Source organism: Peromyscus maniculatus, chromosome 10 (genome assembly GCF_049852395.1).
Source record: "Peromyscus maniculatus bairdii isolate BWxNUB_F1_BW_parent chromosome 10, HU_Pman_BW_mat_3.1, whole genome shotgun sequence".
NCBI lineage: Eukaryota > Metazoa > Chordata > Mammalia > Rodentia > Cricetidae > Peromyscus > Peromyscus maniculatus.
In genome coordinates, this window is record NC_134861.1 from 98,564,206 (window position 1) to 98,589,572 (window position 25,367).

The 25,367-nt window shown below is 38.2% G+C and overlaps 1 protein-coding gene across 2 annotated transcripts in view; it reads left to right on the forward strand.

Moving 5' to 3' along the window:
• Window positions 1-25,367, forward strand: part of Znf326 (zinc finger protein 326) — a 47,818-nt gene that overhangs the window by 12,496 nt on the left and 9,955 nt on the right. For both annotated transcript variants that reach the window (XM_076546874.1, XM_076546875.1), the window contains 4 exons: window positions 2,170-2,368; window positions 9,023-9,134; window positions 23,149-23,296; window positions 24,357-24,456. In XM_076546874.1, coding sequence (XP_076402989.1) covers window positions 2,170-2,368; window positions 9,023-9,134; window positions 23,149-23,296; window positions 24,357-24,456 — 559 coding nt within the window. The remainder of the gene's footprint in view (window positions 1-2,169; window positions 2,369-9,022; window positions 9,135-23,148; window positions 23,297-24,356; window positions 24,457-25,367) is intronic.

Genomic DNA, 25,367 nt, shown 5'->3' on the forward strand with positions numbered 1-25,367 from the left:
AGCTTTAGGTTGGCTGCAAAAGTTTTCTAGCACCTCAGAAAATAAGTTGCAGTGTGAGATGATTCATTCATGAAGTTATGTCAAATCTCCCTTTATGAAAAAGGTGAGGATATTAGGTTTGGTCTAAAAGGGGTTAAAAGGAGTTGCATTTTTCTTTGTAAACACTAGCAGTTTTGCTGGTGAGATAGTTGTTGGACTATTGTAAAAGGTAACTGAACCCTTTTGAGCTCTGAGTAGGTTAAAGGTGCAATGTATAATAAAATATTTACCCTTTGTTAGTAAACTCTAGCAAGTAGAATCCCTTCAAAGTTCCATGTTTCCTGTTAAACAGTCAAGAGGTCAAAAGTCAGTGTAGATTAGGATAGCTTAGTCATGTTTACACATGAAGAAGTTGATATGTATAATAGATGGTAGAATGATTTGTGGTCAGTATTATTTTGCTAACTTGCTCTCTTACTATATGTCCTATTGGTGATTGTTTTCTTTTCCCTAATTCTGTTGAGAAAGAATCTCTTACTTGTTTCAGCTTGCTTCCTAGGAAGTAATATTTTGCAAGTGATTGTCTAACTGGATAAATATATTAGCCTATAGGTGTTTAATTTCAGGATATACATTGTAACAATTATGCTTTGTGGTCTTGGGTAACTTCATAAATTTTTACCTAGTAGGGTTCATAGGTTATGGGATTATGTAGTTTGATCATATAAATACTATTGTATATTTATATTTTTGTAATATAAGATGTTTTTTCAAAGTCAGTTGTATTTATTATTCTTGTAGAAGAAAGTATTCTGATAGACACTGTAGTAGGGCATGTGTTTTTGACTGTTCATTAGCCTTTGGTCATCAGTGTAGTTTGTCTTACTTGTGTAGACATTTTGCATTTTTAATAGTCACTCTTTACTTACATAAAATGCATTGCACCTTTAATGTTTATAATGAAGATTTTTCTGATGTGTCCATATAAATTACATGGAGACATTCATGTAAATCTCCTAGGTTAGATAGATATTTCTAGTCATATATTAATGTGTAGGCAGCAGTGTTGGTCCACCATACTTGAGGGTTGTAGGTTAATTAAAAGTAGTTGGAGTAGTAGGCTTTGGGCTTGAAATTGAAAATACTTTCTAGTTTGAAAATTGGGAAACATTTAACCTCTTCCATGCTGTGTAATATTTTGGGCAAAGGATTTTTTCTTAATGAAGATTCAGGTACCAGTTTTGTTTTCTTGATGTACAACTGAGTATTCCTGTACTTGTATTTACTCTTCTAGTCTGAGTGGACTTCTCTTTCTTTCCTTCTGTTAGCCAAATAGATGAACTGGTAGGATCTTCATTTTAACCTTCACTTGTACAATTCCCATTGGGTCCTTCTCTTCAGATTACTCCTCAGTCTTACCTTCTAGAAGTAAGATTAGCAGAATAAATGTCTATGGACATGACCTCTTGGTAGAGTGGATTTTGTTAATGACAAGAGAAGAGGAAGGGACACAGAGTCATTTGCTGGTATGACTCGTCGTCTGTAAACTTGCTTCTTGGGGCTTTGGGGTTTAATGTTTCTTTAGGTAAGAATGTGAATGGAACGTCAGATGCAATTCTTTATCTGAAGTGTGTCTTGGAAGTTGATGCATGGTTATGCTTTAACTCTCCTATTTCATACTAATGTTCCATCTCGCCTTCTCATTCCCATTTTCAACAGTGAGAAATCCTAAATGATTTCTGGATCATTTTTACTTTAAACTACAAATATGATCATCTTTGTGTATCTTAGTTTTATGCAAGGTTTTAGTAAAATAAAAGATTTCTTTTAAGGTCTTTGATGGGAAAACATCAAGTAGGAACTCTGAAGAGGAGTTGTCAGAGATTTGTACAAGTGGTGACCCTCTGACAGGCACATGGTGTTTATGATCTCACATAATTCTGAATTGTAAAAATTAAAAAATAGAACATAGCCACCTTTGTAATATTGGAAATACTAATTCATTGGATTTGAGTTCATGTAATAATTTATAAATTTTTTATATGTGCTTTCTCAGAGAGGACATGTAAAATTCAATTAAGTTCCACAGAATTTTCAGGTGAAAACTAGTAACTAGATGACAAAATTTTGTATAAATCCATATTTTATCTTGACATTATGTTAATGTTTCTTGATTTCACAAATTTGCAGCATATGGGTGATTTTGGAAGCATTCATAGACCTGGAATTATTGTTGACTATCAAAACAAATCCACCAATGTGACGATTGCTACCACAAGAGGAATAAAAAGAAAAATGATGCAAATATTTAATAAACCCGGGGGAGCCTTTATCAAGAAACCTAAGCTAGCAAAACCTATGGAGAAGATGAGCCTCAGCAAATCACCTGGTAAGTGCAAGACTGTTGCTGTGGCTTAGGGCACTTCACATTTTAGAACACACTGATTTATGATCATTTTTAGTGTTCATACAGAAAAGTGCATAATAATTGTAACTGAAAATTAGATCTGTGGCTCCGCTGTGTAGTTATTAATCAGTTGTTACTGTTCATATGTATTTTTTGTATATATGTATGTATGTGGGCATGTGCATGCCACAGCATGCATGTGGAAGGTCAGAGAACAGCTTGAGGGAATTATTTCTGTCCTTCTACCGTATAGATCCCAGGACTGAACTCAGGCTATCAGGCTTGGTGGCAGATGCCTTTGCTGACCCAGCTTGCTAGCCTTCAAATGTACTTTTAAAATTAATGTACACTGGTCAGTTTATTTTTCTTTACTTTTGTGTGGTGGAGGCTTAATTACACCCCACCCCTCAAAGTCTTACTATATAGCCCTGGGTAGCCTAGAACTTGCTATGTAGACCAGACTGGCCTTGAACTCCCAGAGATCCACTTGTCTGTCTCCTGAGTGATGGGATAAAAGGTGTGTGCCACTGCACCCAGCAAAATATATTTTTATTTTTATTTTTTTATTTTATTTTATTTTTATTTTTTTGATTTTTCGAGACAGGGTTTCTGTGTAGCTTTGCGCCTTTCCTGGAGCTCACTTGGTAGCCCAGGCTGACCTTGAAATCACAGAGATCCGCCTGGCTCTGCCTCCCTAGTGCTGGGATTAAAGGCTTTGCGCCACCACCGCCGCCGGTGGCCAAAATATATTTTTAAAAGGCTTTGCAGATGATTTTGATTCAAACCCCTTTCTTGGATGTTATATTTATTATTGGAGGAATATGTCTCATAATGTACAAGATTCTCTGTATCAGGACAAAGGGAAGAACATTTTTCTAGTCTTTGGCATTAGGTAAAACTGTTTCCTCTAGAAAATTAGTTTACTTTTAGTCGTCTGGAGACGGTATCTTAGGGAAAACCCTGTCTCTGTTATTAGAGAGTGTTGGAAAGTTCCAGCCCATCTGAAGATGGGCCTCGGTCATTTATGACAGTCCCGAGAGAGGTGACGCACGTAGTAACAAGTGTGAGACGCAGACCTTAGACGCGTGAGCCACGAGACAGCCAGCGGTGAGGGAAGTTAGAGAAGATCTAAATTCAGGGAGAGCTAGGTGAGATCGGAAGGCGTGTTGTCCAGAAAGGTATTAGTTCCGAATTTGGACTGTAGATTCTCATAGCCCTCAGGATTTGTGACTAGGCCACACTTAACAATTTGCAGTCTTAATTCAAGGCTAATCAAGACAAAGTGGTATTGGCACAGTGGCTGACGTGTGTGGGTCTGTGGAAAGGAGCCAGACATGATCCACTGGCTTGACTGTTGACAGGAGAGAAGAGTCTTTGTGTAAGTGGTTGGGCTAGCTGACTAGTCATACAAAGATTTCCATGCAAGAACTGCTCCTAAGAACAGATCTCAGAAATCTCTTAGCATAAAGTTTAGGCAAGCGTTCATGATTTTGGATTTAACAAGGAATTTTTACACAGGACACCAAAAGCATGAGCAACAAATAAAAATGAGTAAATTAGATTTCATCAAAATTAAAAACTTTAGTGTTTCAAAGGCCACCATTAATAAAAAGTAAAAAGAAATTGTGTATGTGGTGGTGCACATCTGTAATCTCAGCACTTGGGAGTCTAAGGCAGGAGAATTAATTTGAAATCAGCTTAGGGTAGAAAAGACTCTTATCTTCTGTCCCTCATAAAATGTCAAAAAATATTTTTGCAAGCTATGTATCTGAGAAAGGACTTATATCCAGATTATATAAAGAACTTTAACTCTAACAAAAAGACATAAATAACTGAAAACTAGGCAAGGAATATATGCAAAATTTATTCAAAAAGACATATAAGTGGTCAATAAGCATATGTAAAGCTCATCAAAAATCACTTATCATATAAATGCAAACAAGTACCAGAAATAGATGCTCTGTGTTCTCCAGAATGGCTACAATAAAAAAGATTGATAACAAGCCTTAGCAAGTCTGTGGAGAAATTGCTTTACAAAAAATTTGATTTACTGAGAGCGAGCAAGAACATTTGGAAGTCATAGGACAACTTGGTTGATTCTTTCCTTCTACCTTTACATGGGTTCTAGGGATAAATTCAAGTTGCCAGACTTGCAGAACAAATGTTTCATCTATTGAGCCATTTCACTACCTCCTTCCCCTTCCTCCTTTTTGGAGATGTGGTCATGCACTGTAGTCCTAGCTGGCTATGTATTTGACTATGTAGTCTGAGATGGCTTCCAATTCCAGTGGTTGTCTTAGTTAGGGTTTCTGTTGCTGTGAAAAGACACTATGACCATGGCAACTTTTATAAAGAAAACATTTAATGGGTGGCTTGCTCACAGTTTCAGAGGTTCAGTCCATTGTCATCATGATGGAGCATGGCAGCGTGCAGGCAGATGTGCTGGAGCTGAGAGTCCTACATCCTGCAGGGAACAGGAAATCGACTGACACACACTTGGTGGTATCCTGAGCACTAAGTCCTTCCCCTCCCCCATCCTGCCCCCAGTGACATACTTCCTCCAACATGGCCATAACCATTCCAACAAAGCCACACATTGTAATAGTCCATTCCCTGTGAAATTATGGGGGCCATTTACATTCAAACCACTACAGTGGTCAAGCAAGCTTTGGCAGCACATACACCAACTTAGCAATCCTCATGCATTAGGTCCTGATCATTGGAATTACGGGCATTCATCAATGTGCCTGGTAGCTGTGGAGAAATTTCTACACTGTTGTAAAAATGTGAACAGGGCATGCACTTTGAAAAGGGTCTGGCATTCCTCAGATGATTAAACTGAATTATATGACTCAGCAGTTCATTCCTGGATATATGCCTAGAAAAAACTAGCAGTCCACACAAAAGCATATATAGTTACATGCTGAAAAAATGTTTTGGCCAATGATGGATTGCATATACAATATTGCATATACAATATTGCATATACAATATTGCATATACAAATTGCAATACCTTAGATGTATTGTAGACCTTGTCAGCTAGGTTTGTATATGTATATTCTGTATCTATGCCTTTTCTTGAAAGCCCTAGTGTTAAGTGATACAAATATATACAAATGTTTATAAGGCATTTGTTAAAATAGTCAAAAGGGGAAAAATCCCAGATATTAATCAAGGGATGAAAGGATAATATGTGGTATGTCCATATTCTGTGGTATGCTTTAATAGAACATTTAGCTATAAAATAAAATGAAGTAAGCATACATGCTGTAACTTGAATGAACATTTGAAAAGATGATGATAAATGAAAGAAACCAGTGACAAAGTCCATGTTGCATAATTGTATTCTTAGGGATGTTCAGAATAGAGAAATCGGTAGAGACAGAGAACATATTGGTCTGTGGAATGGGAATTTGGGACATGAAAGGCGATAAAGATTTCTTTTTGGGCCAGTAAAAGTGTTCTAAAGTTGATTGTGATGTTTGCGTATATCGGAGGTAATAATGACCACTGGATTTGTGCACATTACTGATTTTTCATTTTTAAATTGGTACTTCTTTTTTGATAATACACTTTAAAAGAATTAATTGTACTTTAGAAAGACAAAGTTTTTAAGAGCTAATCTGTTCCTCAGGCTTAACAGGGAGAAAGGGTGATGTGACTTTTATTTTACTAAATTGGGTAAAGTATGTTTGAACAGATTAGATTAGGATAAGACTATAAATAAAAAAGCTAAGGACATGTCTATTAGTATTTTCTGAGAAAGCATAACATTCAGTACATGTTTTGTGTGTTTTTGACTGTATACTGAGTTTTTGTTTTTCATATTTATTTTGCTTTGATTTTCTCTTTTTGGTTTTTCTAAGTAGATGGTATTGTAATCCCCCTTGTCAACTGCTGTCTTCTTTAGCATCTATTTTATGCAATTACCTAACTGAATTGGAGCTGAAGAAGATTTGCATAATTACAGTGAATGGCTATTTTAAAATTGTTTTGGTTAAAAAATTTATAATTTTCTTAAGTGCAGTTTGAAAAATAAGACGTTGTTTGTATTGCAATGAACTTCTTATTATGTGTTCTTGTCAAAGGGATTGCTTTAAAGAAAGTGATAGTAAGAATTCTTCCCAAAAGGAGTAGAGGAACACTAAAGCCAGAGTAGTTTCGAGTTAAATAGGTTTTAATAAAGTAGGAATTATTATATGAGTTTGCAATACTGACAATGTAAGTATATACAGTTTACATGTATACAGTTTACATGTATACATGTATACAGTTTACATGTATACATGTTTTTAAAATTGTTTTTTCATTTTCTTTCGGCGTGCCTTTGGGTGCTTTGTATGTATACTTGCACACCAGAAGAGGGCATCAGATCCAATTTCAGATGGTTGTGAGCCACCATGTGATTGTTGGGAATTGAACTCAGGATCTCTGGAAAAGCAGCCAGGGCTCTTAACCACTGAGTGCTCTCTGCAGCCCTATTTATTTTTATTTTATGTGTATGGGTGTTTTCTCTGTATGCATGTCTGTACTATGTGCATACCTGCTTCATGGAACTGGAGTTAGGGATGGTTTTGAGCTGCCAGGAATTGAACCCAGGCCCTGTGGAAGACCATTCATTCAGTACCATTTCCCCAGCCCCAGATTTTGAAGTGCTGATAGTAACCTAGTATTTACTGAATGTTTCTTGCACATGGGCACTGTGTTAAAGAGCACACATGCAGTACTTGGTATAATTTTCAAGCCAAATTGATCAGGGGAAGTCATTTGTGTCCAACTCTCTACAACTGACAAAGCAAAGGTGAATAAGTGATTTGCTTCCCAGGTCAAACAACCAGTAAGTGGCAAAGCCAGGATTTGTTCTAACGCTGCTTCTGTGCCTAATGTTATGGTCATAACAGAATTTGCTTCATATCATTTTTCATTTATTTACTTATTTATATTTAATTGTTTTTGAATATATTTATCCCATGCTGGCCTTCAACTTGCTTTGTAATGGAGGATGACTTAAACTCTTCATGCTCCTGCTTCCATTTCCAGGTGCTTAAAGTATAATCACAGGCCACTGGTCCTGATTTATTTATTTTTGTGTTATATGTTTATGTGGGGGCGGGGGAGGCGAGGGATAAACGTATGCGGAGACCAGAGGACACCACTAGGCATCTTCCTCAGTTGTTGTTCTAGTTACTTCTTTTGAGACAAGGTTTCTTAGTGAACCTGGAACTTACCAATTTTGGTTTGATTTTTTGGCCAGCAAGCCCCAAAGATTCTCCTCAGTCTGCCTCTCTAGTGCTCAGATGACAGGTGTCTGTCACCTGGCCCAGCTTTTTAAGTGGGTGTTAGGGATCTGAACTCAGGCTGGCCTCAAACTTACTGTGTAGCTAAGTATGACCTTGGGCTTCTTTTCCCTGCCTCAGTCTTCTTACGAATCTTACAAGCATGTGCCACAACATGGGTTTCTGTGGTTCTGGGGATTGAACTTACGGCTTCATGAATGCTAGGCTGGCACTCTCCCAGCTAAGTCCATCCTAGCCCAGTAAGATCCTTCCCTTCCCTCCCCACTCTGCCCTCCTCTCTTAGGTTTGTATGGCTATATGTGAGTCTATGCACTTGAGTGCAGGTGCCTTAGGAGGCCAGAAGAAAGTGTCAGATTTCTCTGGAGCTGGATGGAGTTACAGCCAGTTGTTAGCTGCTGGACATAGCTGCTGAGAATTGAACTTGTGTCTCCTATAAGAGCAGTATGTACTCTTAACCACTGGGCCATCTCTGCAGCCCCAAGTAATGAGATCCCATTGTACCAGCCCATACCCACTAGGATGTTATAATGAGGGGTGGATAACAAGTGTTGGCAAGGATGTATAAAAACAGGAGCCATTACACAGTACAGAGGGGTATGTTAAGTGGTAGCACATTAGTGTTTCTTCGATGAGTATCTGTTTGTACAGTGGAATATTGAATTGTAAGAGTGAAGTACTGATACATGGTATAACTAATGAACTTTGAAAACATGCTAAATGAAAGCAAGACCAAAAAGAGAGATGTGCTGATTCTATTTAAATCAAATACTGAGATTATAGAGAGGACATGAGTAAAGACTGACATCTTAGAGTTGAGCTGAAGTGGGGAGTGACTGGGGAGTGACCATAGCTACAGTGTGGAGGGATGAAGGTACTCTGGAACTAGGTGTCACAACGTGGGATGCCGTTTGTGTTACTGGATTCAACACTTCAACATGGCTTGGATGGGAAATTTTATGTTTTGTCTATTTTATCCTAGAATAAATTTTTAAAAATTGCTTTTATTTTGGAGATCTGTAGGTACCCATTTTAAGAAAATTTGGGGCCACCCTCACAATATAGATGTGAGGGTTTTTTTTTTTTTTTTTGCATTCAGGCCTGACTGTTCCTGGAATTGGAGTTTTATCCAGGTCAGGCTCCTTCAGTGTTTCTCAAAGTATGCGAGCTATTCAAGATGAGTTTTAGGCTCTATGGATACTATCCATTTTGGTAAGGATAAGCAAAAATGAGCAGATTTAAACAAAAATATATAGCAAATAACCACAAAGAAATGAAACAGATAAAGAATGTTACAGTGTATGTATTAAAATGAAGTTTTTTTCCCCCTAATATCTTAGCAAAAATTGATCCTAAAAATGAAGAAGAAGAAAAGCGGCGAATTGAGGCTCGACGAGAGAAGCAAAGACGTAGACGAGAAAAAAACAGTGAGAAATATGGAGATGGATACAGGTTTGTGTTCACAAAATAAAAAATGAGGCTTATAAAAGACTGTTCTCGGGCTGGAGAGATGGCTCAGCCGTTAAAGGCTAGGCTCACAACCAAAAATAAGACAGTTCTCTAAGCTGGGTACCTTTGCAAAGCATGGTGCCACATCCTGTAATCTGTACTTGTGAGGCTATGGTACTTCAGGCTTTTACTTTTACACACTAAAACCCTATTTCAGAAGAAAAGTCTCTTAGAAATGGGAACTCTATGAAGTAGAATATGAGAAAGTTCTAGTCAACGGAAAAGATGTGACTAAAGGAACAAAGGAACAGTGCTAGGAGTGTACCTCAGTTGGTCGAGTGCTTCCCTGTGATACACAGAGACCTGTATCAACTACTTACTACTCAGTGATGCACAAACCAAGTATGCCGGCACATACCTACAATCTGAGCACTTGGGTGGTGGAGGCCAAAGACCATAGTCTTGAGCTTTGACTGTGCAGAGACAAAGTGACAGTCTTCGCTGGGAAAGCTTGAGTATTGTCAGTGTATAACTTATTTCAAATAGAGGTGCCAGAGGAAATGCTGAAAAAGCATAATAAATGAATAGCACTGACCTTTGGGATACTGGAACGTTAATGCATACTGCACAAGCATGAGGGCCGAGTGAGAACCCCACCACCCATTGAGAGGTGGGTGTGCTGGGCATGCTGTCAGGATTGGAGAGAGGAGGGTTGCTGAGGTCGCTGTCTGTCAACTTAGGTCAGTACTCAGTGAGAGAGCCTGTCTCAAGGAAGTAGAACTTTTCTCTCCAACCTGTTCATGAGCCTGCAGATGTACAGATGTGTAAGGTTCTAATGAAGCATACTGATGAGTGATAAACATGATGCCAGGGCTGAAAAAAAATGGTAATAGGCAAATGACAGAATTATAAGCCTATGAACAGACTGCATTTATATAAGAATGTAATATATATTATTAATGATGTGCTAAGTAAGATTTGGTTGAACAATTAAATTTTAAAGTCAGTTTAGATCTTTATCCTATCTAGAAAGGTTAGAAATTTAAAAAACAATGGAAAATGAAAGAAGAAAATAAAGGATTTTCTTCTCTGAAAGATACTCCCCTGGGCTTCAAGTCAGTTATCTGTGGGTATAAAAGACATGATGAGGGGCTGGAGAGATGACTCAGCAGTTAGAAGAATATATTGCTCTTCCAGAGAACCCAAGTTCGGATCCTAGCACCCAGGTCACAAGGCACAAAACTGCCTGTAACTTCAACATCAAGGGATCCAGTGGCCTCTTCTGGCCTTCTTGGATACCCACACACATATACACATAAATAAAACTTAAATGAATTTTAAAAAGTGAATAGATTTTCCTTGAGGACTCAAAACCTTTTTAAAAAGATTGATTTATACTTTATGGATATGAATTTTTGCCTGTGTGTATGCATGTGCTCCAGATATGTGCAGTACTTGTAGAGGTCAGAGGGCATAGGATCCTGTGGAACTGGAGCCGCCATGTGGGTGCTGAAAACTGAACCAGGGTCCTTTACAAGAGCAGCACATGCTTTTAATCACTGAGCCATCTCTCCAGCTGTAGGACTCAAAAAGCAAGTGGTCTTAGAAAATATAATTGTAAGAATTGACTGATAGCTAATTTAAACATTAACTTTGATTAAAAATTACCGCCCCTCTTTTTTTGGTTTTTTTGAAACAGGGTTTCTCTGTGTACTTTTGGTACTTGTCCTGGATCTTGTTCTATAGACCAGGCTGGCCTCGAACTCACAGAGATCCACCTGGCTCTGCCTCCTGAGTCCTGGGATTAAAGGCGTGCATCTGAACCCCCCCTTTTTTTAAAGAAAGAAAACTAAGATGTCTGATGTGTAATTTAGTGAAGGAATATAGCTAGTTAATATCTTTAGGGAAAATGTTGAGACTTCTAGTAATTTAAGTAAAATGAAAAATAAATAACATGCTGTTTTATTAGAAAAAGACTGATTTGCTAGCTGAGGTATAATCAAATTAACTCAAAATTTAGTGGGGAACAATATAATATTATAACTATTAGAAATCAGGTGGCAATTTTAAAAATTTCAACAACTTTGTATTCATTGATATTACCAAGGAAATAATCTAAAACACAGGAGAGTTTAATCTACAGAAATTCTCATTACAACATGATTTACTTTAAGTATTAACGGGAACTACATATCAGTTCCAGGGAATGATGAAGTTGATAGAAGTTTTGACTCATTGCTTTATGAGCTCATTGTTAAAAATGAAGATTATAGAATTTACAGTAACATGGAGATAAGCATAAAAGTAGGAAAATACGTATTTAAAATTAAATTATTTATAGGGAAAAAGACAGGGGAGCAGGGACTCCCTATGTATCCCATGCTGGCCTTGAATTTGTGAGCCTCCTTCCTCAGCTTTACAGTTGCTAAGATTAAAGGCATATGCCTCTCTGTCTATCAGGAAATTTTGTTGTTGTTGTTGTTCTGAGACAGGGTTTCTATGTGTAACAAACAGCTCTGGCTGTTCTGGAACTCACTTTGTAGATCAGGCTGGCCTTGAACTCACAGGGATCTGCCTGTCTCTGCTTCCTGAGTGCTGGGATAAAAGGTGTGAATGCCACCTTGAAAATTTTTAAAGACTCCCCCTTATGTTAGAATAAAGAATGTAGCTAGAGTTTTCCTGCCTTGCCCACAGTCAGGACAAATCTGTCACCCGCCAGTCCCACAGCCGCTCAGACCCAACCAAGTAAACACAGAGACTTATATTGCTTACAAACTGTATGGCCATGGCAGGCTTCTTGCTAACTGTTCTTATAGCTTAAATTAATCCATTTCCATAAATCTATACCTTGGCACGTGGCTTGTGGCTTACCGGTGTCTTCACATGCTGCTGTTCGTGGCGGCGGCTGGCAGTGACTCCTTCTGCCTTCCTGTTCTTTCTTTTCTCCTCTCTGTTAGTTCTGCCTATACTTCCTGCCTAGCCACTGGCCAATCAGTGTTTTATTTATTGACCAATCAGAGTAATTTGACATACAGACCCCATCCCACAGCAAAAGAATATAAAATTTCTAAAGTATAAATACAGAAAATTTCTTACTCAATTTTTTTTTAAGTTGTGTATGTAGCAGGAAAAGGATGAAATGATATGTATTAAGTGTCCATGTTCTGTGTAGCTCACATTTTATCTTGAACACATAGTGCTTGAAATCTCTTGAGGGAGGCTTTATTTACAGTATGAATTTCCATTCATGTTAAACAGGAAACTATTGTTACCTGCTATGAATGTGTATAAGGTGTAGAAAGAATGTTAAGTTGCATCCGAATTTGCAAACTTTATTTGTTCTGTCTTTGAATTTAGGCTCTTGGATATGCGTTTATAATCTTGTATCTCGCTTTAATAAACTCTTCTTTTTCTGGTTTATTGCTCCTAATTTAGTAGTATTTGAGAAACAATAGAATTAAACATACTACAATTACTCCATAAAGAGGACTTACAGTTTGTTTTTGTATAATACTTTATTTTTGAGATTATAATATAATTACATTATTTCTTCCCTCTAACCCCTCCCATATTCCCTTCTTTGCTTTCTTTGAAATTCATGGACTTTTTTTCATTAATTTTTACTTGCATGTATGTATTTGTGCCTACATATATGCTCCTAAATATAAGATATTTAGGAATAATGTTACTTGTATGTGTTTTTTTTTTTTTTATAAAGATTTATTTATTTATTATGTATACATTGTTCTGTCTGTACATATCCCCACAGGCCAGAAGAGGGCACCGGATCTCATTACAGATGGTTTTGAGCCACCATGTGGTTGCTGGGAATTGAACTCAGGACCTTTGGAAGAGCAAGCTTGGAAGAGCAAGCAGTGCTCTTAACCTCTGAGCCATCTCTCCAGCCCGATAGAGAAGCTGGGCAGTGGTAGAGCACACTTTTTTTTTTCCTTTTTTTTTTTTTTTTTTTTTTTTTCGAGACAGGGTTTCTCTGTGTAGCTTTGCGCCTTTTTCCTGGAACTCACTTTGTAGTCCAGGCTGGCCTCGAACTCACAGAGATCCACCTGCCTCTACCTCCCAAGTGCTGGGATTAAAGGCGTGCGCCACCACCGCCCGGCTGTATGTGTGTTTTAAGGTCCAGTGCTTGGCGTTGAACAACCAATTGGTGCTCTTCCCTAGGGGAGCTATTTCCCCCACTCCCAGCATCCCTCAGTTGTCTGTAGTCGTTTGTGTAGGGTCGAGGCCCTCCACTTTGGCACGTTCTTGTTCAGCTCATGTTGGTGAGAGTCTGTGGGTGTAGCATCTGACATTACTAGGAGACACAGTTTCTCAACAAATTCCCTGGTCCTCTGGCTCTTACAGTCTTTCCCCTCTTCTACAATGTTCCCCAGGCTTTAGGTGTGGGAGTTGCTTTGGGGACTGGGCTCCACAACTCTGCATTTCGATTGGTTGTGGTTTTCTGTAAATGGTCTTTGTCAGTTGCACAGAGACGTTTCCTTGACAAGGGGTAAAGACTACACTTCTCTGTGGGTATAAGGACAAATATTTAGAGTGCACGTGGGGATTATTCTGGTTTGGTAAAGTGGTAGTTGTGGTGAAGTTTCTCTTTCAAGATCCATGACTTCACTAGCCCTAGGTAGTTGGCTAGGTTTCTGGGATCAGGCATGATCTCTCTCTAGTTGAGCAGCTCTTAGTCCAATCAGAGAGCTGTTGGTTACTGCCAAGCTTTGTGTGCCACTACTGCACCTAGAGAGAACACACACCGTTTGTCTTTCTGAGTCTGGGGGTAACTCACTCAATACGATATTTTTTTAACTTTCATCCATTAACTTGCAAAATTTATGACTTCATTTTTATTTGGAGCTGAATAGTACTATACAGTCTATGCACCATATTCATTATCCTTTTGTCAGTTGAAGGACAGTAGTGTTGTTTTTCTTTCCCAGCTATTGTGAATAGAGGAGCAGCAAGCATGGCAGAGCAAGTGTCTGCAGAGCAGGATGCCGAGTCCTGTGGGCACATGCCAAGGAGTGGTGTAGCTGAGTCCTATGGTGGATTTATTTGTAGCTTTCTGAGCATTCTCCACACTGATTTCCATAGTGACTGCACCAGTTTGCAGTCCCACCAAAGTGAATGAGGGTTCCTGTAGCTAGAGTTTTCCTGCCTTGCCCACAGGCAGGACAAATCTCTGTCACCCGCCAGTCTCACAGCCGCTCAGACCCAACCAAGTAAACACAGAGATTTATATTGCTTACAAACTGTATGGCCGTGGCAGGCTTCTTGCTAACTGTTCTTATAGCTTAAATTAACCCATTTCCATAAATCTATACTTTGCCACGTGGCTGGTGGCTTACCGGTGTCTTTACATGCTGCTTGTCCTGGCGGTGGCTGCAGTGTCTCTCCTTCCTTCTTCCTGTTTCCCCAATTCTCCTCTCTCTTTGTCCCGCCTATACTTCCTGCCTGGTCACTGGCCATCAGTGTTTTATTTATATAGAATGATATCCACAGCAGGTTCCCTTTTCCCTTCATCCCCTCCAGCATTTGTTGTTGGTTATTTTGTTAATCTTTGCCATTCTGACTGAGGTAAGACGACCTTTTAAAGTTGTTTTGCATTCTCTTATTGCTAGGAACCATGAACATTTTTTTGAGATATTTCTTAGCCCCCACTCCACCCCTCCCACCCCCACCTTTTTTTCTTCTTTCAAGACCACTCTGTTCAGGTCCCAGGTCCACTTTTTAAATGAGTCTTCTTGTTTTTTTGAGTTCTTTGCAAATCCTGGATATTAATCCTCTGTCAGATGTGTAGCTGGCAAAGATTCCCTCCCACCCTGTGGCTTCCTCTTCACCTGGTTGATTGTTTCTTCAGCTGTGCAGAAGCTGCATAGTTGATGAGGCCCCACTTGTCAGTTGTTGTCCTTGGTCTCTGGGAAATGGGGTCCTATTCAGGAAGTCCTTCCTACACCTATATCATGTAGGCACTGCCTGTGTTTCTTCTAGCAGTTTCAGGTTCCACTTTTAAGTCTTTGATCCATTTGGAATTAGTTTTTGTGCAAGGTGGTAGACATGGGTCTAATGTCTTTCTTCTGCATATGGATGTCCAATTTTCCCAGTATCATCTATTGATGCTTTCTTTTTTCCAGCTTATGTTTTTGGCATTTTTGTCAAATATTAAGTGACTGAAGGTATGTGTACTCATGCTTGGGTCTTTGATTTTGTCCTATTGACCTGCATGTCTGTTTTTTGTGCCAGTACAATATTGCTTTTATTACTTTGGCTCTGCAATATATCTTAAAATCTGGAATGGTAATCCATTTAGCATTGTTCTTTTTGTTTAGTTTTTTTTTTTTTTTTTTTGGCTACCAGGGGTGTTGTATGGTTCCATATGAATTTTAGGATAGTTTTTTCTACTTCTGTGAAGTATGAGATGGGGATTTTGATTGAGATTGCATTGAACTTGCTAGAATGGTCATTTTCCTAATGTTAATTCTGCCAACTCCTGAACATGAGATATCTTTCCATTTCCTAGTGTCTTTTCTATCTCTTTCTTCAAAGGTTTAAAGTTTTCATTTTCAAGATCCTTCACTTCCTTGGCTAAGTTTAATCATAGATATTTTATTTTTTTTTTTGAGGCTGTTGTGATCGGGAGTGTGTGAATGGGAGTGTGTGAATGGGGGTGTGTGAACAGGAGTGTGTTCATGATCCTCCCTCTGTATGTTTGTTGTTAGTGTATAGAAAAGTCATTGATTTGTGCAGGTTGATTCTGTATCCTGCCACGTGGCTGAATTGATCATTTCTAGACGTTTTCTGGTACAATTTTGTAACGCATGTTATCATGTCAACTAGGAACTAGGAATAGTGTGACTCTTTCCCTGTTTGTGTCCCTTAGTTTCCTTCTCTGCCTCACTGTTCCAGCTTCCAGCACATTATTGAGAAGGAATCAGAACAGTAGACAGCCCTGTCTCATTCCTGACTTCAGGGGGATTGCTTCGAGCTTTTCTCCATTTATGATGACATCGCTGTGGGTTTCTCATGCATAGTTTTTGTTATGTTGAGGTATGATCCCTTCAGCCCTACATTCTCCAGGACTTTTATCATGAAGGTGTATTGGATCTTGTCAAAGGCTTTTTTCTTCATATGTTGAGGTGATCATGTGGTTCTTGTTGTTAAGTCAATTTATGTGGTTTATTACATTTTTTATTGAATTACATATATTTTCATTGTAGAGGTCCTTCACTTCTTTGGTTAGGTTTATTCCTAGATATTTTATTTTCTTTGAGGCTATTATGAATGAAAGTGTGTCCATTATCTCTTTCTCTGTATGTTTGTTGTTGATGTATAGAAAAGCTATTGATCTGTATCCCGCCCCCTTGCTGAATTTACCATTTCTAGGAGTTAGGGAGATCTTTAATGTATAGTACCATGTCATCTGCAATAAGAATAATTTGGACTTTTTTCCCTATTTGTATCCATTTAATTTCTTTCTCTTGTCTTATTGCTCCAGCCAGTGCTGGGAGTACAGTATTGAAAAGGAGTGGAGATAGTGGGCATCCCTGTCCTGTTCCTGACTTGGGGATTGCTTCTAGATCTTCTCTGTTTAGGATGCTGTTGGCTGTGGAATTCTCAGACATAGATCTTATCATGTTGGTAAAGTCACCTCTAGCCCTACATTCTCTAGGACTTTAATCTTGAAGGCATGTTGGATTTTGTCAGTTTTTCTGCATCTAATTTTTGTCTCTGTAAGTTCATTTGTGTGACTTACAATATCTATTGACTTTTGTATGTTGAACCAGCCAACTTGGACATGGTGGATAATCTTTCTAATGCATGTCTGCAATCTGTTTGCAGATATTTTATTGAGTATTTTTGAGTCTGTTTAGCAGGGATCTTGGCCTGCAGTTTTTTCTTTGAAGGGTGCTGTCTTTACCTGGTTTTGCTATTATAGTGGTACTGGCTTAGTAGGAGTTTGGGACTGCTCTTTTTGTTTCTGTTCTTTTGAGTTGGGTTGAAGAATTCTTTTTTGAAGAAGGGTTTGCTGTGGTATTTGAATGTCTGTTAGAATTCTGCTGCGACTCCATCTGGCCCTGGACATTTTTATTTGTTTGTTTTCTTTTTAAAATTTTTTTTTTTGTTGTTTTAACTGGAAAGCTTTTTTTCTTTTCCTTTATTATTTCAGTCTCCTCATTTGTTCTGAGTCCATTTAGGTTGCTGATTTCTTGGTTTAATTTTAATGGTTTGGCAGAATCTAGGAATTCATCCACTTCTTTTAGGTTTTCCAGCTTAATGGGAGTACACATTTTTAAAATATTTTCTTATAATATTCTGAATTTCTTTGGTGTCTGCTGTAATGCTTCCTTGTTCATTTCTTATTTTGTTAATTTGGGTCCTCTTTTTTTTTTTCCTTTTGGTTAGTTGAGCCATGGGTTTGTCAATCTTGTTAATCTTCTCAAACAGATTAGATTTAGTGATTCTTTGTACTGTTTTCTTTGATTCTGTTTCATTGATTTCACCTTTCATTTTATTATTTCTTGCTGCTGATTGGGTTTGGATTTGGTTTGTTCTTTTTTCAAATTTTGTATTTGCACCATTATCATTTATCTGTGCTCCTTCTAATTTTTACTGTAGGGACTTAGAGTTACACATTTCCTCAGGACTGCTTTCAATGTATCCCAGAGGTTTTGTTGTGTTTTCATTTTTATTTAACTTCAGGAAAAATTTTAATTTCTTTCTTGATTTCTTCTTTCTGTCATCTTCAGCAGTGGATGCTTGCTATCAGCTTCAAATTTTATTGCCTTGTGCTCAGATAGGATACAAGGAATGATTTCAGTACTTTTGAATTGGTAAAGATTTGTCTTGTTTCTCAGGATATGATCTATTTTAACAAAGTTTCAGTGTGCTCCTGAGTAAAATGTGTGGTCTTGGGTGTCTGGGTGGAATATTCTGTAGGTATCTGTTAAGTCCATTTGATGTATGATGTTAATTAAATCCGATGCTTCACTAATTTTTGTTTTAGATGATGTGTTTATTGAAAAAAAAGGAGTATTGAAATCTCCTAATTTTGTGTGTGTGTGTGTGTGTGTGTGTGTGTGTGTGTGTGTGTGTGTGTGTGTGTGTTTTAAGACAAGGTTTCTCTGTAGCCTTGGCTGTCCTGGAATTCACTCTGCAGGGCCAGACTGGTCTTGAACTCACAGAGATCTGCCTGCCTCTGCCTCCCGAGTGCTAGGTTTAAAGGTGTGTGTCACCAGGAGATGTAACCCAAATTTCTGGATGGTCTTTTAATAAAACACCTGGCACTAGATATTGGGGTGAATGCTGAAAGATCAGAGAGGCAAAGGAGCAAACCACAACTACCACCTCTTACCTCACCAACTCCTCAGCCAGAAAGAGCTCTGGCCGAATGAGCTTCTAGCCAAAAGGGATTCCTCAGCTGAAAAGGCTTCTAGTTTCTGTCTCCTCATGCCTTATATACCTTAATCTGCCCAGCCACTAAAGGCATGTGTGCTTCCCAGTACTGGGATTAAAGGTGTGTGCCACCACTGCCTGGCTCTGTTTCTCTCCTAGACTGAATCAATCTCATGCAATCCAGGGTGGCTTTCAACTCACAGAGATCCAGATGATCTCTGCATCTTGAGCGCTAGGATTAAAGGTGTGTGCTACCACTGTCTGGCCTCTATGTTTAATCTAGTGGCTTGTTCTGTTCTCTGATCTTCAGGCAAATTTATTAGGGTACACAGTATATCACCACAGCAGTCCTGCTGAAATCCCCTACTATTAATTGATTGATGTTAATGTGTGTCTTTAAATCCAGTAGTAGTACTTTTTTTTATATATATGAAATAGCATGCCCCACAGTTTGGTGCTTATAATCTTAGAATAGTCATGTCTTCTTGGTTAACAATCCCTTTTATTAGAATGGAGTGTCCTTCTTTATCTCTTCTGTTTGGTTTTAGTTTGAAATCTATTTTGTCAGATATTGGGATAATGATGCCTGATTGCTTCCTGGTACCATTTTATTAGAGTACTTTTGTCCACCCTTTTATTCTAAGGCAGTACATGTCTTTAAAGATGTCCTTCTTATAGACAGCAGATAGATAGGTTTTGTTTCTTGATCCATTCAGTCAGCCTGTGTCTTTTGAATGGAGAATTGAGGCCTCTGATACTTAAAGTTATTATTGAAATATATGTTTTAATTATGGTCATTGTGTTGTTAATTCTTGGTGTTGTTTGTGTTCAGTGGTACTTTGTGTTGTTGTTGTTTTTTCTTTCCGGAGCTGAGGACCAAACCCAGGGCCTTGTGCGCGCTTTATCACTGAGCTTAATCTCCAACCCTGGTACTTTGTGTTTTAATAATTATGGTTTCACATTTCTTACTACAATTTCTGCTATGTTTATTCCTCGTTTTGGCCCAAACTGTTGCTTCCTGTCTTATCCTTAGGTTTGGTTTGTTGGATATGTTTTGTTTGTTTGTTTGTTTGTTTTTTTTGAGGTTTTTTTTTTTTGGTTGTTTGAGACAGGGTTTTTCTGTGTAGCTTTGGTGCCTGCCCTCGAACTCACTTGGTAGCCCAGGCTAGCTTCGAACTCACAGAGATCCGCCTGGCTCTGCCTCCCGAGTGCTGGGATTAAAGGCATGCCTCACCACCGCCCGGCTGGATATGTTTTTTATGGTGCTTATTTTTTGGAAAGTTTTTCTCCTTCCTTCAGTCATGGTGGATAGTTTTGCTGGGTATATTAGTCTGGGCTGGCTGACAGGCTTTTAGGACTTGGAATGCATTGCTCCAGGCTTGTGGATTTCAGAGTTTCCATTGAGAAACCACCTGTTATTCAGATAGGTTTTCCTTTATATGTGACTTGCAGTTTTTCTCTTGCAGCTTTCAATTCACTTTTTCTGTTTTGTCTATATACTTACTGTTTTAACTCTGATATTCCAATAGGGAGTCTCTTTTATGGTCTAGTCTATTTGGTGTTCTGTGTACTTTTTGTATTTGTATGGATGTGTCTTTCCTTAGTTTGGGAAAGTTTTTTGTCTGTAATCTTGTTGATTACCTGGTCTATGCCGTTGACTTGGGATTCATGTCCCTCATCCATGTCTATAATTTGAAGGTTTGATTATTTCGTGGTGTCCCACTTTTCTGATATGTTTCTTTCCTGTAGTTTTTGTTTTCTAATTTTTAGTTTATTTGGTCCGGGACCTCTACTTTGTATTCTGATAATCTTATCTTCTGCCTGATTCTTTCTACTTGTAAGGTTTTCCTCTGAGTTCTAGTTACGATATTGGAGATTTCATTTCCGTCTTCATTTTAGCTTGAGTTCTCTTCAATGTTTTTATCTCCTTATTGAATCCCATTCTCAAGTTCTGGGTTAGCGCCATCGTTTCCTTCAGCATTGTCTGTGTTTTCTTAGGCTTCACTCAGGCATTTATTTTCCTTAAATTCCGTTTCTTTAATTTCATTGAGATGTTGCTTTGTGTCTTCCTTAAACTTCCTTAATTCTTTGATGAAGTTTATGATTGTTCTTTTAAAGTCTGTGTCCTGAGGTTCATCTAGGTAACTTTTATTGGCAAGTATTTGTGCGGAACTGGTAGGAGAGGAGATACTGGTTTGATCTTTCATATTGTTTATATTTTTGCTATGTGATCTGGGCATGTGGACTTCTTTTGTTAGTTTTAAGTCTGATATGGACAGAACAGGTTGGGGCAGAAGAGAGGATGTGCCAGTGGATTTATTGGGCTAACGGTTGGAAATGGCTTAGGTGGAATGAAGTGAGGTGGACTGGGTTGGTGTACAGGATGTGCATCTTGTCCAAGCCTGGAATGTGGATCAGGGTGGGTGGAAAGGTTGGAGGTGACATGGAGAAGCCTATGGGTTGACAGGTAGTTAGGGAGTGTCTGGCAGAAACCTAGGCCAAGACATTAGCTGTGGGGCCTGGGGCGAAGGGGTGAATGGTTGGGTCAGGGAGACTCACTTGGACAGACCGGGAGAAGGACACGGGAGGTCTGGCTGGGCAGTGCGGTTACAATTTTAATAGGACTGTTTTTGTCCCTGCCCTGCTTCTTATCTCTTTAAATTCCATTTGGCATACATAATAGATATGTTACTGTATTGTAGAAATGAATTAAACAATTTATGTTAAATACATGAGTCTAAATATGATTATGCATTATAAGGTTAACATTTGTATCTAATTATTCTATGAGTACTTTTCCCATTAAAATTTGGAAATTTGAATGTGATGTCACTGTGTTAATAGAATAAACATTGCAATTTGGAGGAAATACAAGAACTGAAATTTTCATGTTTCCCTATACCATAACCATTTCAGTTAAATTGTCATTTTATAGACTATGAGTCTTAAAAAATACCCTACAGTATGTTAGGCTTAAAAAACAGTACTGATGATGAAACCAGGACCTAATACATATTAAAGAAATGCACTACCAGTGAGTTACATCTGCAGTCATGTGTACATTTATTTTATCAGAGTGGTTTTACTTTTGTTAGGAAGATTTGAGATGGATGGTAAATGACTACTTTTGGATAGGTCTCTTGCTATTTGAATGCTTTCAATATGATAACGAAGGTGACTATGCACTTACACTACTGAAGAGAACCTGGGGTGAGATGTGTGTGTAAGAGGTATGCACAAGCAACAGTATATGGTGAAGAAGTGCCGGAAGAGAGATCTAAATCAGAGTGGCAGTGAATCCCAGAGACAGTGCGGTAGTGGAGATGGTATTTGAACTGCTCTAGGAATGGTAGAATTGTAAGAGTTGTGTGAAGCAGTCCAGGTAAAAGCAAAGAAATAGGTGTTTTACTGATACCTCAAAAATAGAAAACTGGTTTGGAAAGAATTAGTGATTAAAAATGTAACATAATTAAAGCATTTAATAAAGATGTAGTATGTACTTTATACTGTTAAACGAGATTAGTGGGCATAGATAAAAAGAGAGTAGAGATTAGGAAGTGTCCTGGATAGCAGCTGAAGGCATTTTTGTGTTTAGTTTTTGAGCGTTAAAGGAGTCAGTGAGGTATGTAAGCAGTAATGTGCTAATGCCTGTTGTAGAGGACGTAACCTAAGTAATCGAAGGAGCCATCTTTTTAAATTGTATTTATTTATGTCATTTTTTTTTTTAGGTATGAGTGCTCTGTCTGCATTCATGCCAGAGAGAGCTTCAGATCTCATTATAGGTGGTTGTGAGCCACCATGTGGTTGCTAGGAATTAAACTCTGGACCTTTGGAAGAGCAGCCAGTGCTCTTAACCTCTGAGCCTTCTCTCCAGCCCTGACAGGAGCCATCTTAGGGGCTCCATGTGATACCTCTGTGAAGACTGCATTCACATAAGAAGACTGCATTAGCCAGAGAAGTTAAATAACTGCCCAAGATTGCACATGATATAAACTGAGCCATTAACTCCTAAGTAACTCAGCAGATAAGTCTAATAGCAGTGTGAAAAGATCCTTGGAAAATGGAAACTGAGTCAGAACCCAGTTAGGAGACTATTATAATTTAAGGAAAAAGAAATAACATACATAGAAAGTAGGAAAGTTATAGAGGAATTCATTCTGGGTGGATTTTCATCTTCTACATAATGTATGTTTGTGCAGCAGTCTAGACCTGTCAGTCATCCTGACAGCTGTTGGGGGACAGTACATCCCCAGAGCTCTGTGGGATTGAATAATTGTTTGTGTCTACCTGGCTTTGTTGATGGTTTAGAAACTCGAGGATGGGCCAGAGTGTAAAATTTGTTGTGGAATTTTGGAAGTCAATGCTTCTTTATATTAACTCGAGCTTTCGAATGGCCAAGGCTTAAGGTCATCCCCTTATTTGTCGTATTCATACCCAGAGGCTTAAAACACAAAGTACTTTAATGACTGCTGTCCATAGGCACTCAAAGAAATATTTTTTCCTCTGCCTTAATTTCAGAGTTCTAAGGTGGAAAGAAAGTTATTTCAGCTAGTATAATTAGTTTTAGATGATCTAAATGAATAAGGTAATATTTAAAGAAAATTTCTTTTCTTTGTAGAATGGCATTCACATGTTCATTTTGTAAATTTCGAACCTTTGAAGAAAAAAATATTGAACTGCATCTGGAAAGTTCTTCACACCAGGAAACATTAGATCACATTCAGAAACAAACCAAATTTGATAAAGTAGTTATGGAGTTTTTACATGTAAGTAGATGTTTTTGAAATGAGAAATGTTTTATTTGATCTGAATTTATTTCACTTTTTATAATTTTTCTCTCACCTTTATGTTTCTAAAACTTTAATAATTGCTTATTTAAGGAAAGTTGGTAAAACTAATTAGATGTGAATTCTATATTAAAAATTTGAATTTGTAATATGAGAAATCATTTTTCATAATTATTTCTGGGAAAGTTGTCAGAAAGAGATCCTTTAGTCACTGTTATGTTGATTCGGATTCATCTATCATTCCTACAGAAATCTACCGTGTACCTGGAAGTATGATTAGTACATTAATTCTTCATTTCAGATGAGCCTCCATAATTCTCTCTCTCTCTCTCTTTTCTTTTTCAAGTAATGATTGAAAGATCATGTCCATAGAAGCTAAGTGACCTTGTTACTAGGTAGCAGAGTCAGACTTTTGAGCCAGGGAGACAGGATCTGTCTGGTGTCTTTGTATTTTCTTTGTGTAATTGTCAACTTAATAGATTATTTTGAAGACTGCAAGCATTACTGTTAGTGAGCCAACTATAATTGAAAATAAAACATGTTCACAGGTACACAGATAGTATGTTTAGGTGTAAATGCCAAGACTGCAGAGATACTCTGGGGACTGGAAAAAGCAAACAAAACAAGAAGAGATGCTGCGAGAGGCTGGAGCTGGACTACTGACTGCACAGAACTAATCTGTTCACCCAGGCCTCTGCATCTATCCTAGTTGTGTCCTTTATTACAGTTGGTTCCTGTCACTTTCCTGTAATGGGCTCCTCTCTGTCATTAGGATTCACCTCCTTACTTGAGAAGGTCAACTCAAGGTGCAGCTTTTAATCTTTCTCCAAGTGCCCAGAAGACATTTTGAAAGTGAAGCCGTTTTCTAGTGTTTCACAATAGTCTCTTCAAGTAAATTGTGGGTTTCTTGTGAAAGGCTATTAGTTCTTACAGAGCAGAAATACCTGCCAGTGATAGTGTTCCCGTAAGATGAGTGTGGTGCTGAGCATGTGCTGGGTGTGCCTTGGAACCGTTTGTATTCTTTCTTCTTATTCTCCAGGAATGTATGGTGAATAAATTTAAAAAAGCATCTATTCGTAAGCAGCAGACACTTAATCACCCAGAAGCTTACAAAATAATTGAAAAAGATGTCATGGAAGGTGAGTATTTAGTCAAGTTGTTTTATAAATTTACATTTGTATTTTATATATCAGAGATTGATGTAGTTCACATTTGTACCTGCTATATCTCTGACTGGTTTATCAGAGCAGACTTCTAACTTCTTGTTTCCATACTTACATGTTTAGTAGTATTACCTCTTTTTGTTCAGTATAGAGGGGCAGTTCTCAGCTTGTGGGCAAACCTGTCTCCAAAAATATTTACCTTTAAAGAAATTTTCCTCTAGATCAGTGATTCTCAATTTTCCTAACACTGGGACCCTTAATACAGTTCCTCATGTTGTGGTGACCCCCACCCATAAAATTATCTTATTGCTATTTCATGACTGTAATTTTTGCTACTGTTATGACTCATAATGCAAATATCTGAACCGCTGCTTTAAATGAAGGATCCTTCTTTAATTTGCCCTGTCTTTCTTTTTTAAGGTTTTTTTTGTTGTTGTTGTTGTTGGTTTTTTGTTTTTTTTTTTTTCCCCCAAGACAGGGTTTCTTCGTGTAGTTTTGGTGCCTGTCCCGGATCTCACTCTGTAGACCAGCCTGGCCTCAAACTCACAGATAACCACCTGGCTATGCCTCCCGAGTGCTGGGACTAAAGGCATGTGCTTTTAATCCACCCACCACTGCCCTGCCCTGTTTTTCTTAACTCTATTTATTTTATTTTTATTTTTTAAATTATATGGGTGGGGGGAGTTGTGTGTAACACGAATCTTAAATGGTCTTATTGTAGCTAGAGTTTTCCTGCCTTGCCCACAGTCAGGACAAATCTCTGTCACCTGCCAGTCCCATAGCTGCTCAGACCCAACCAAGTAAACACAGAGACTTATATTGCTTACAAACTGTATGGCCGTGGCAGGCTTCTTGCTAACTGTTCTTATAGCTTAAATTAATCCATT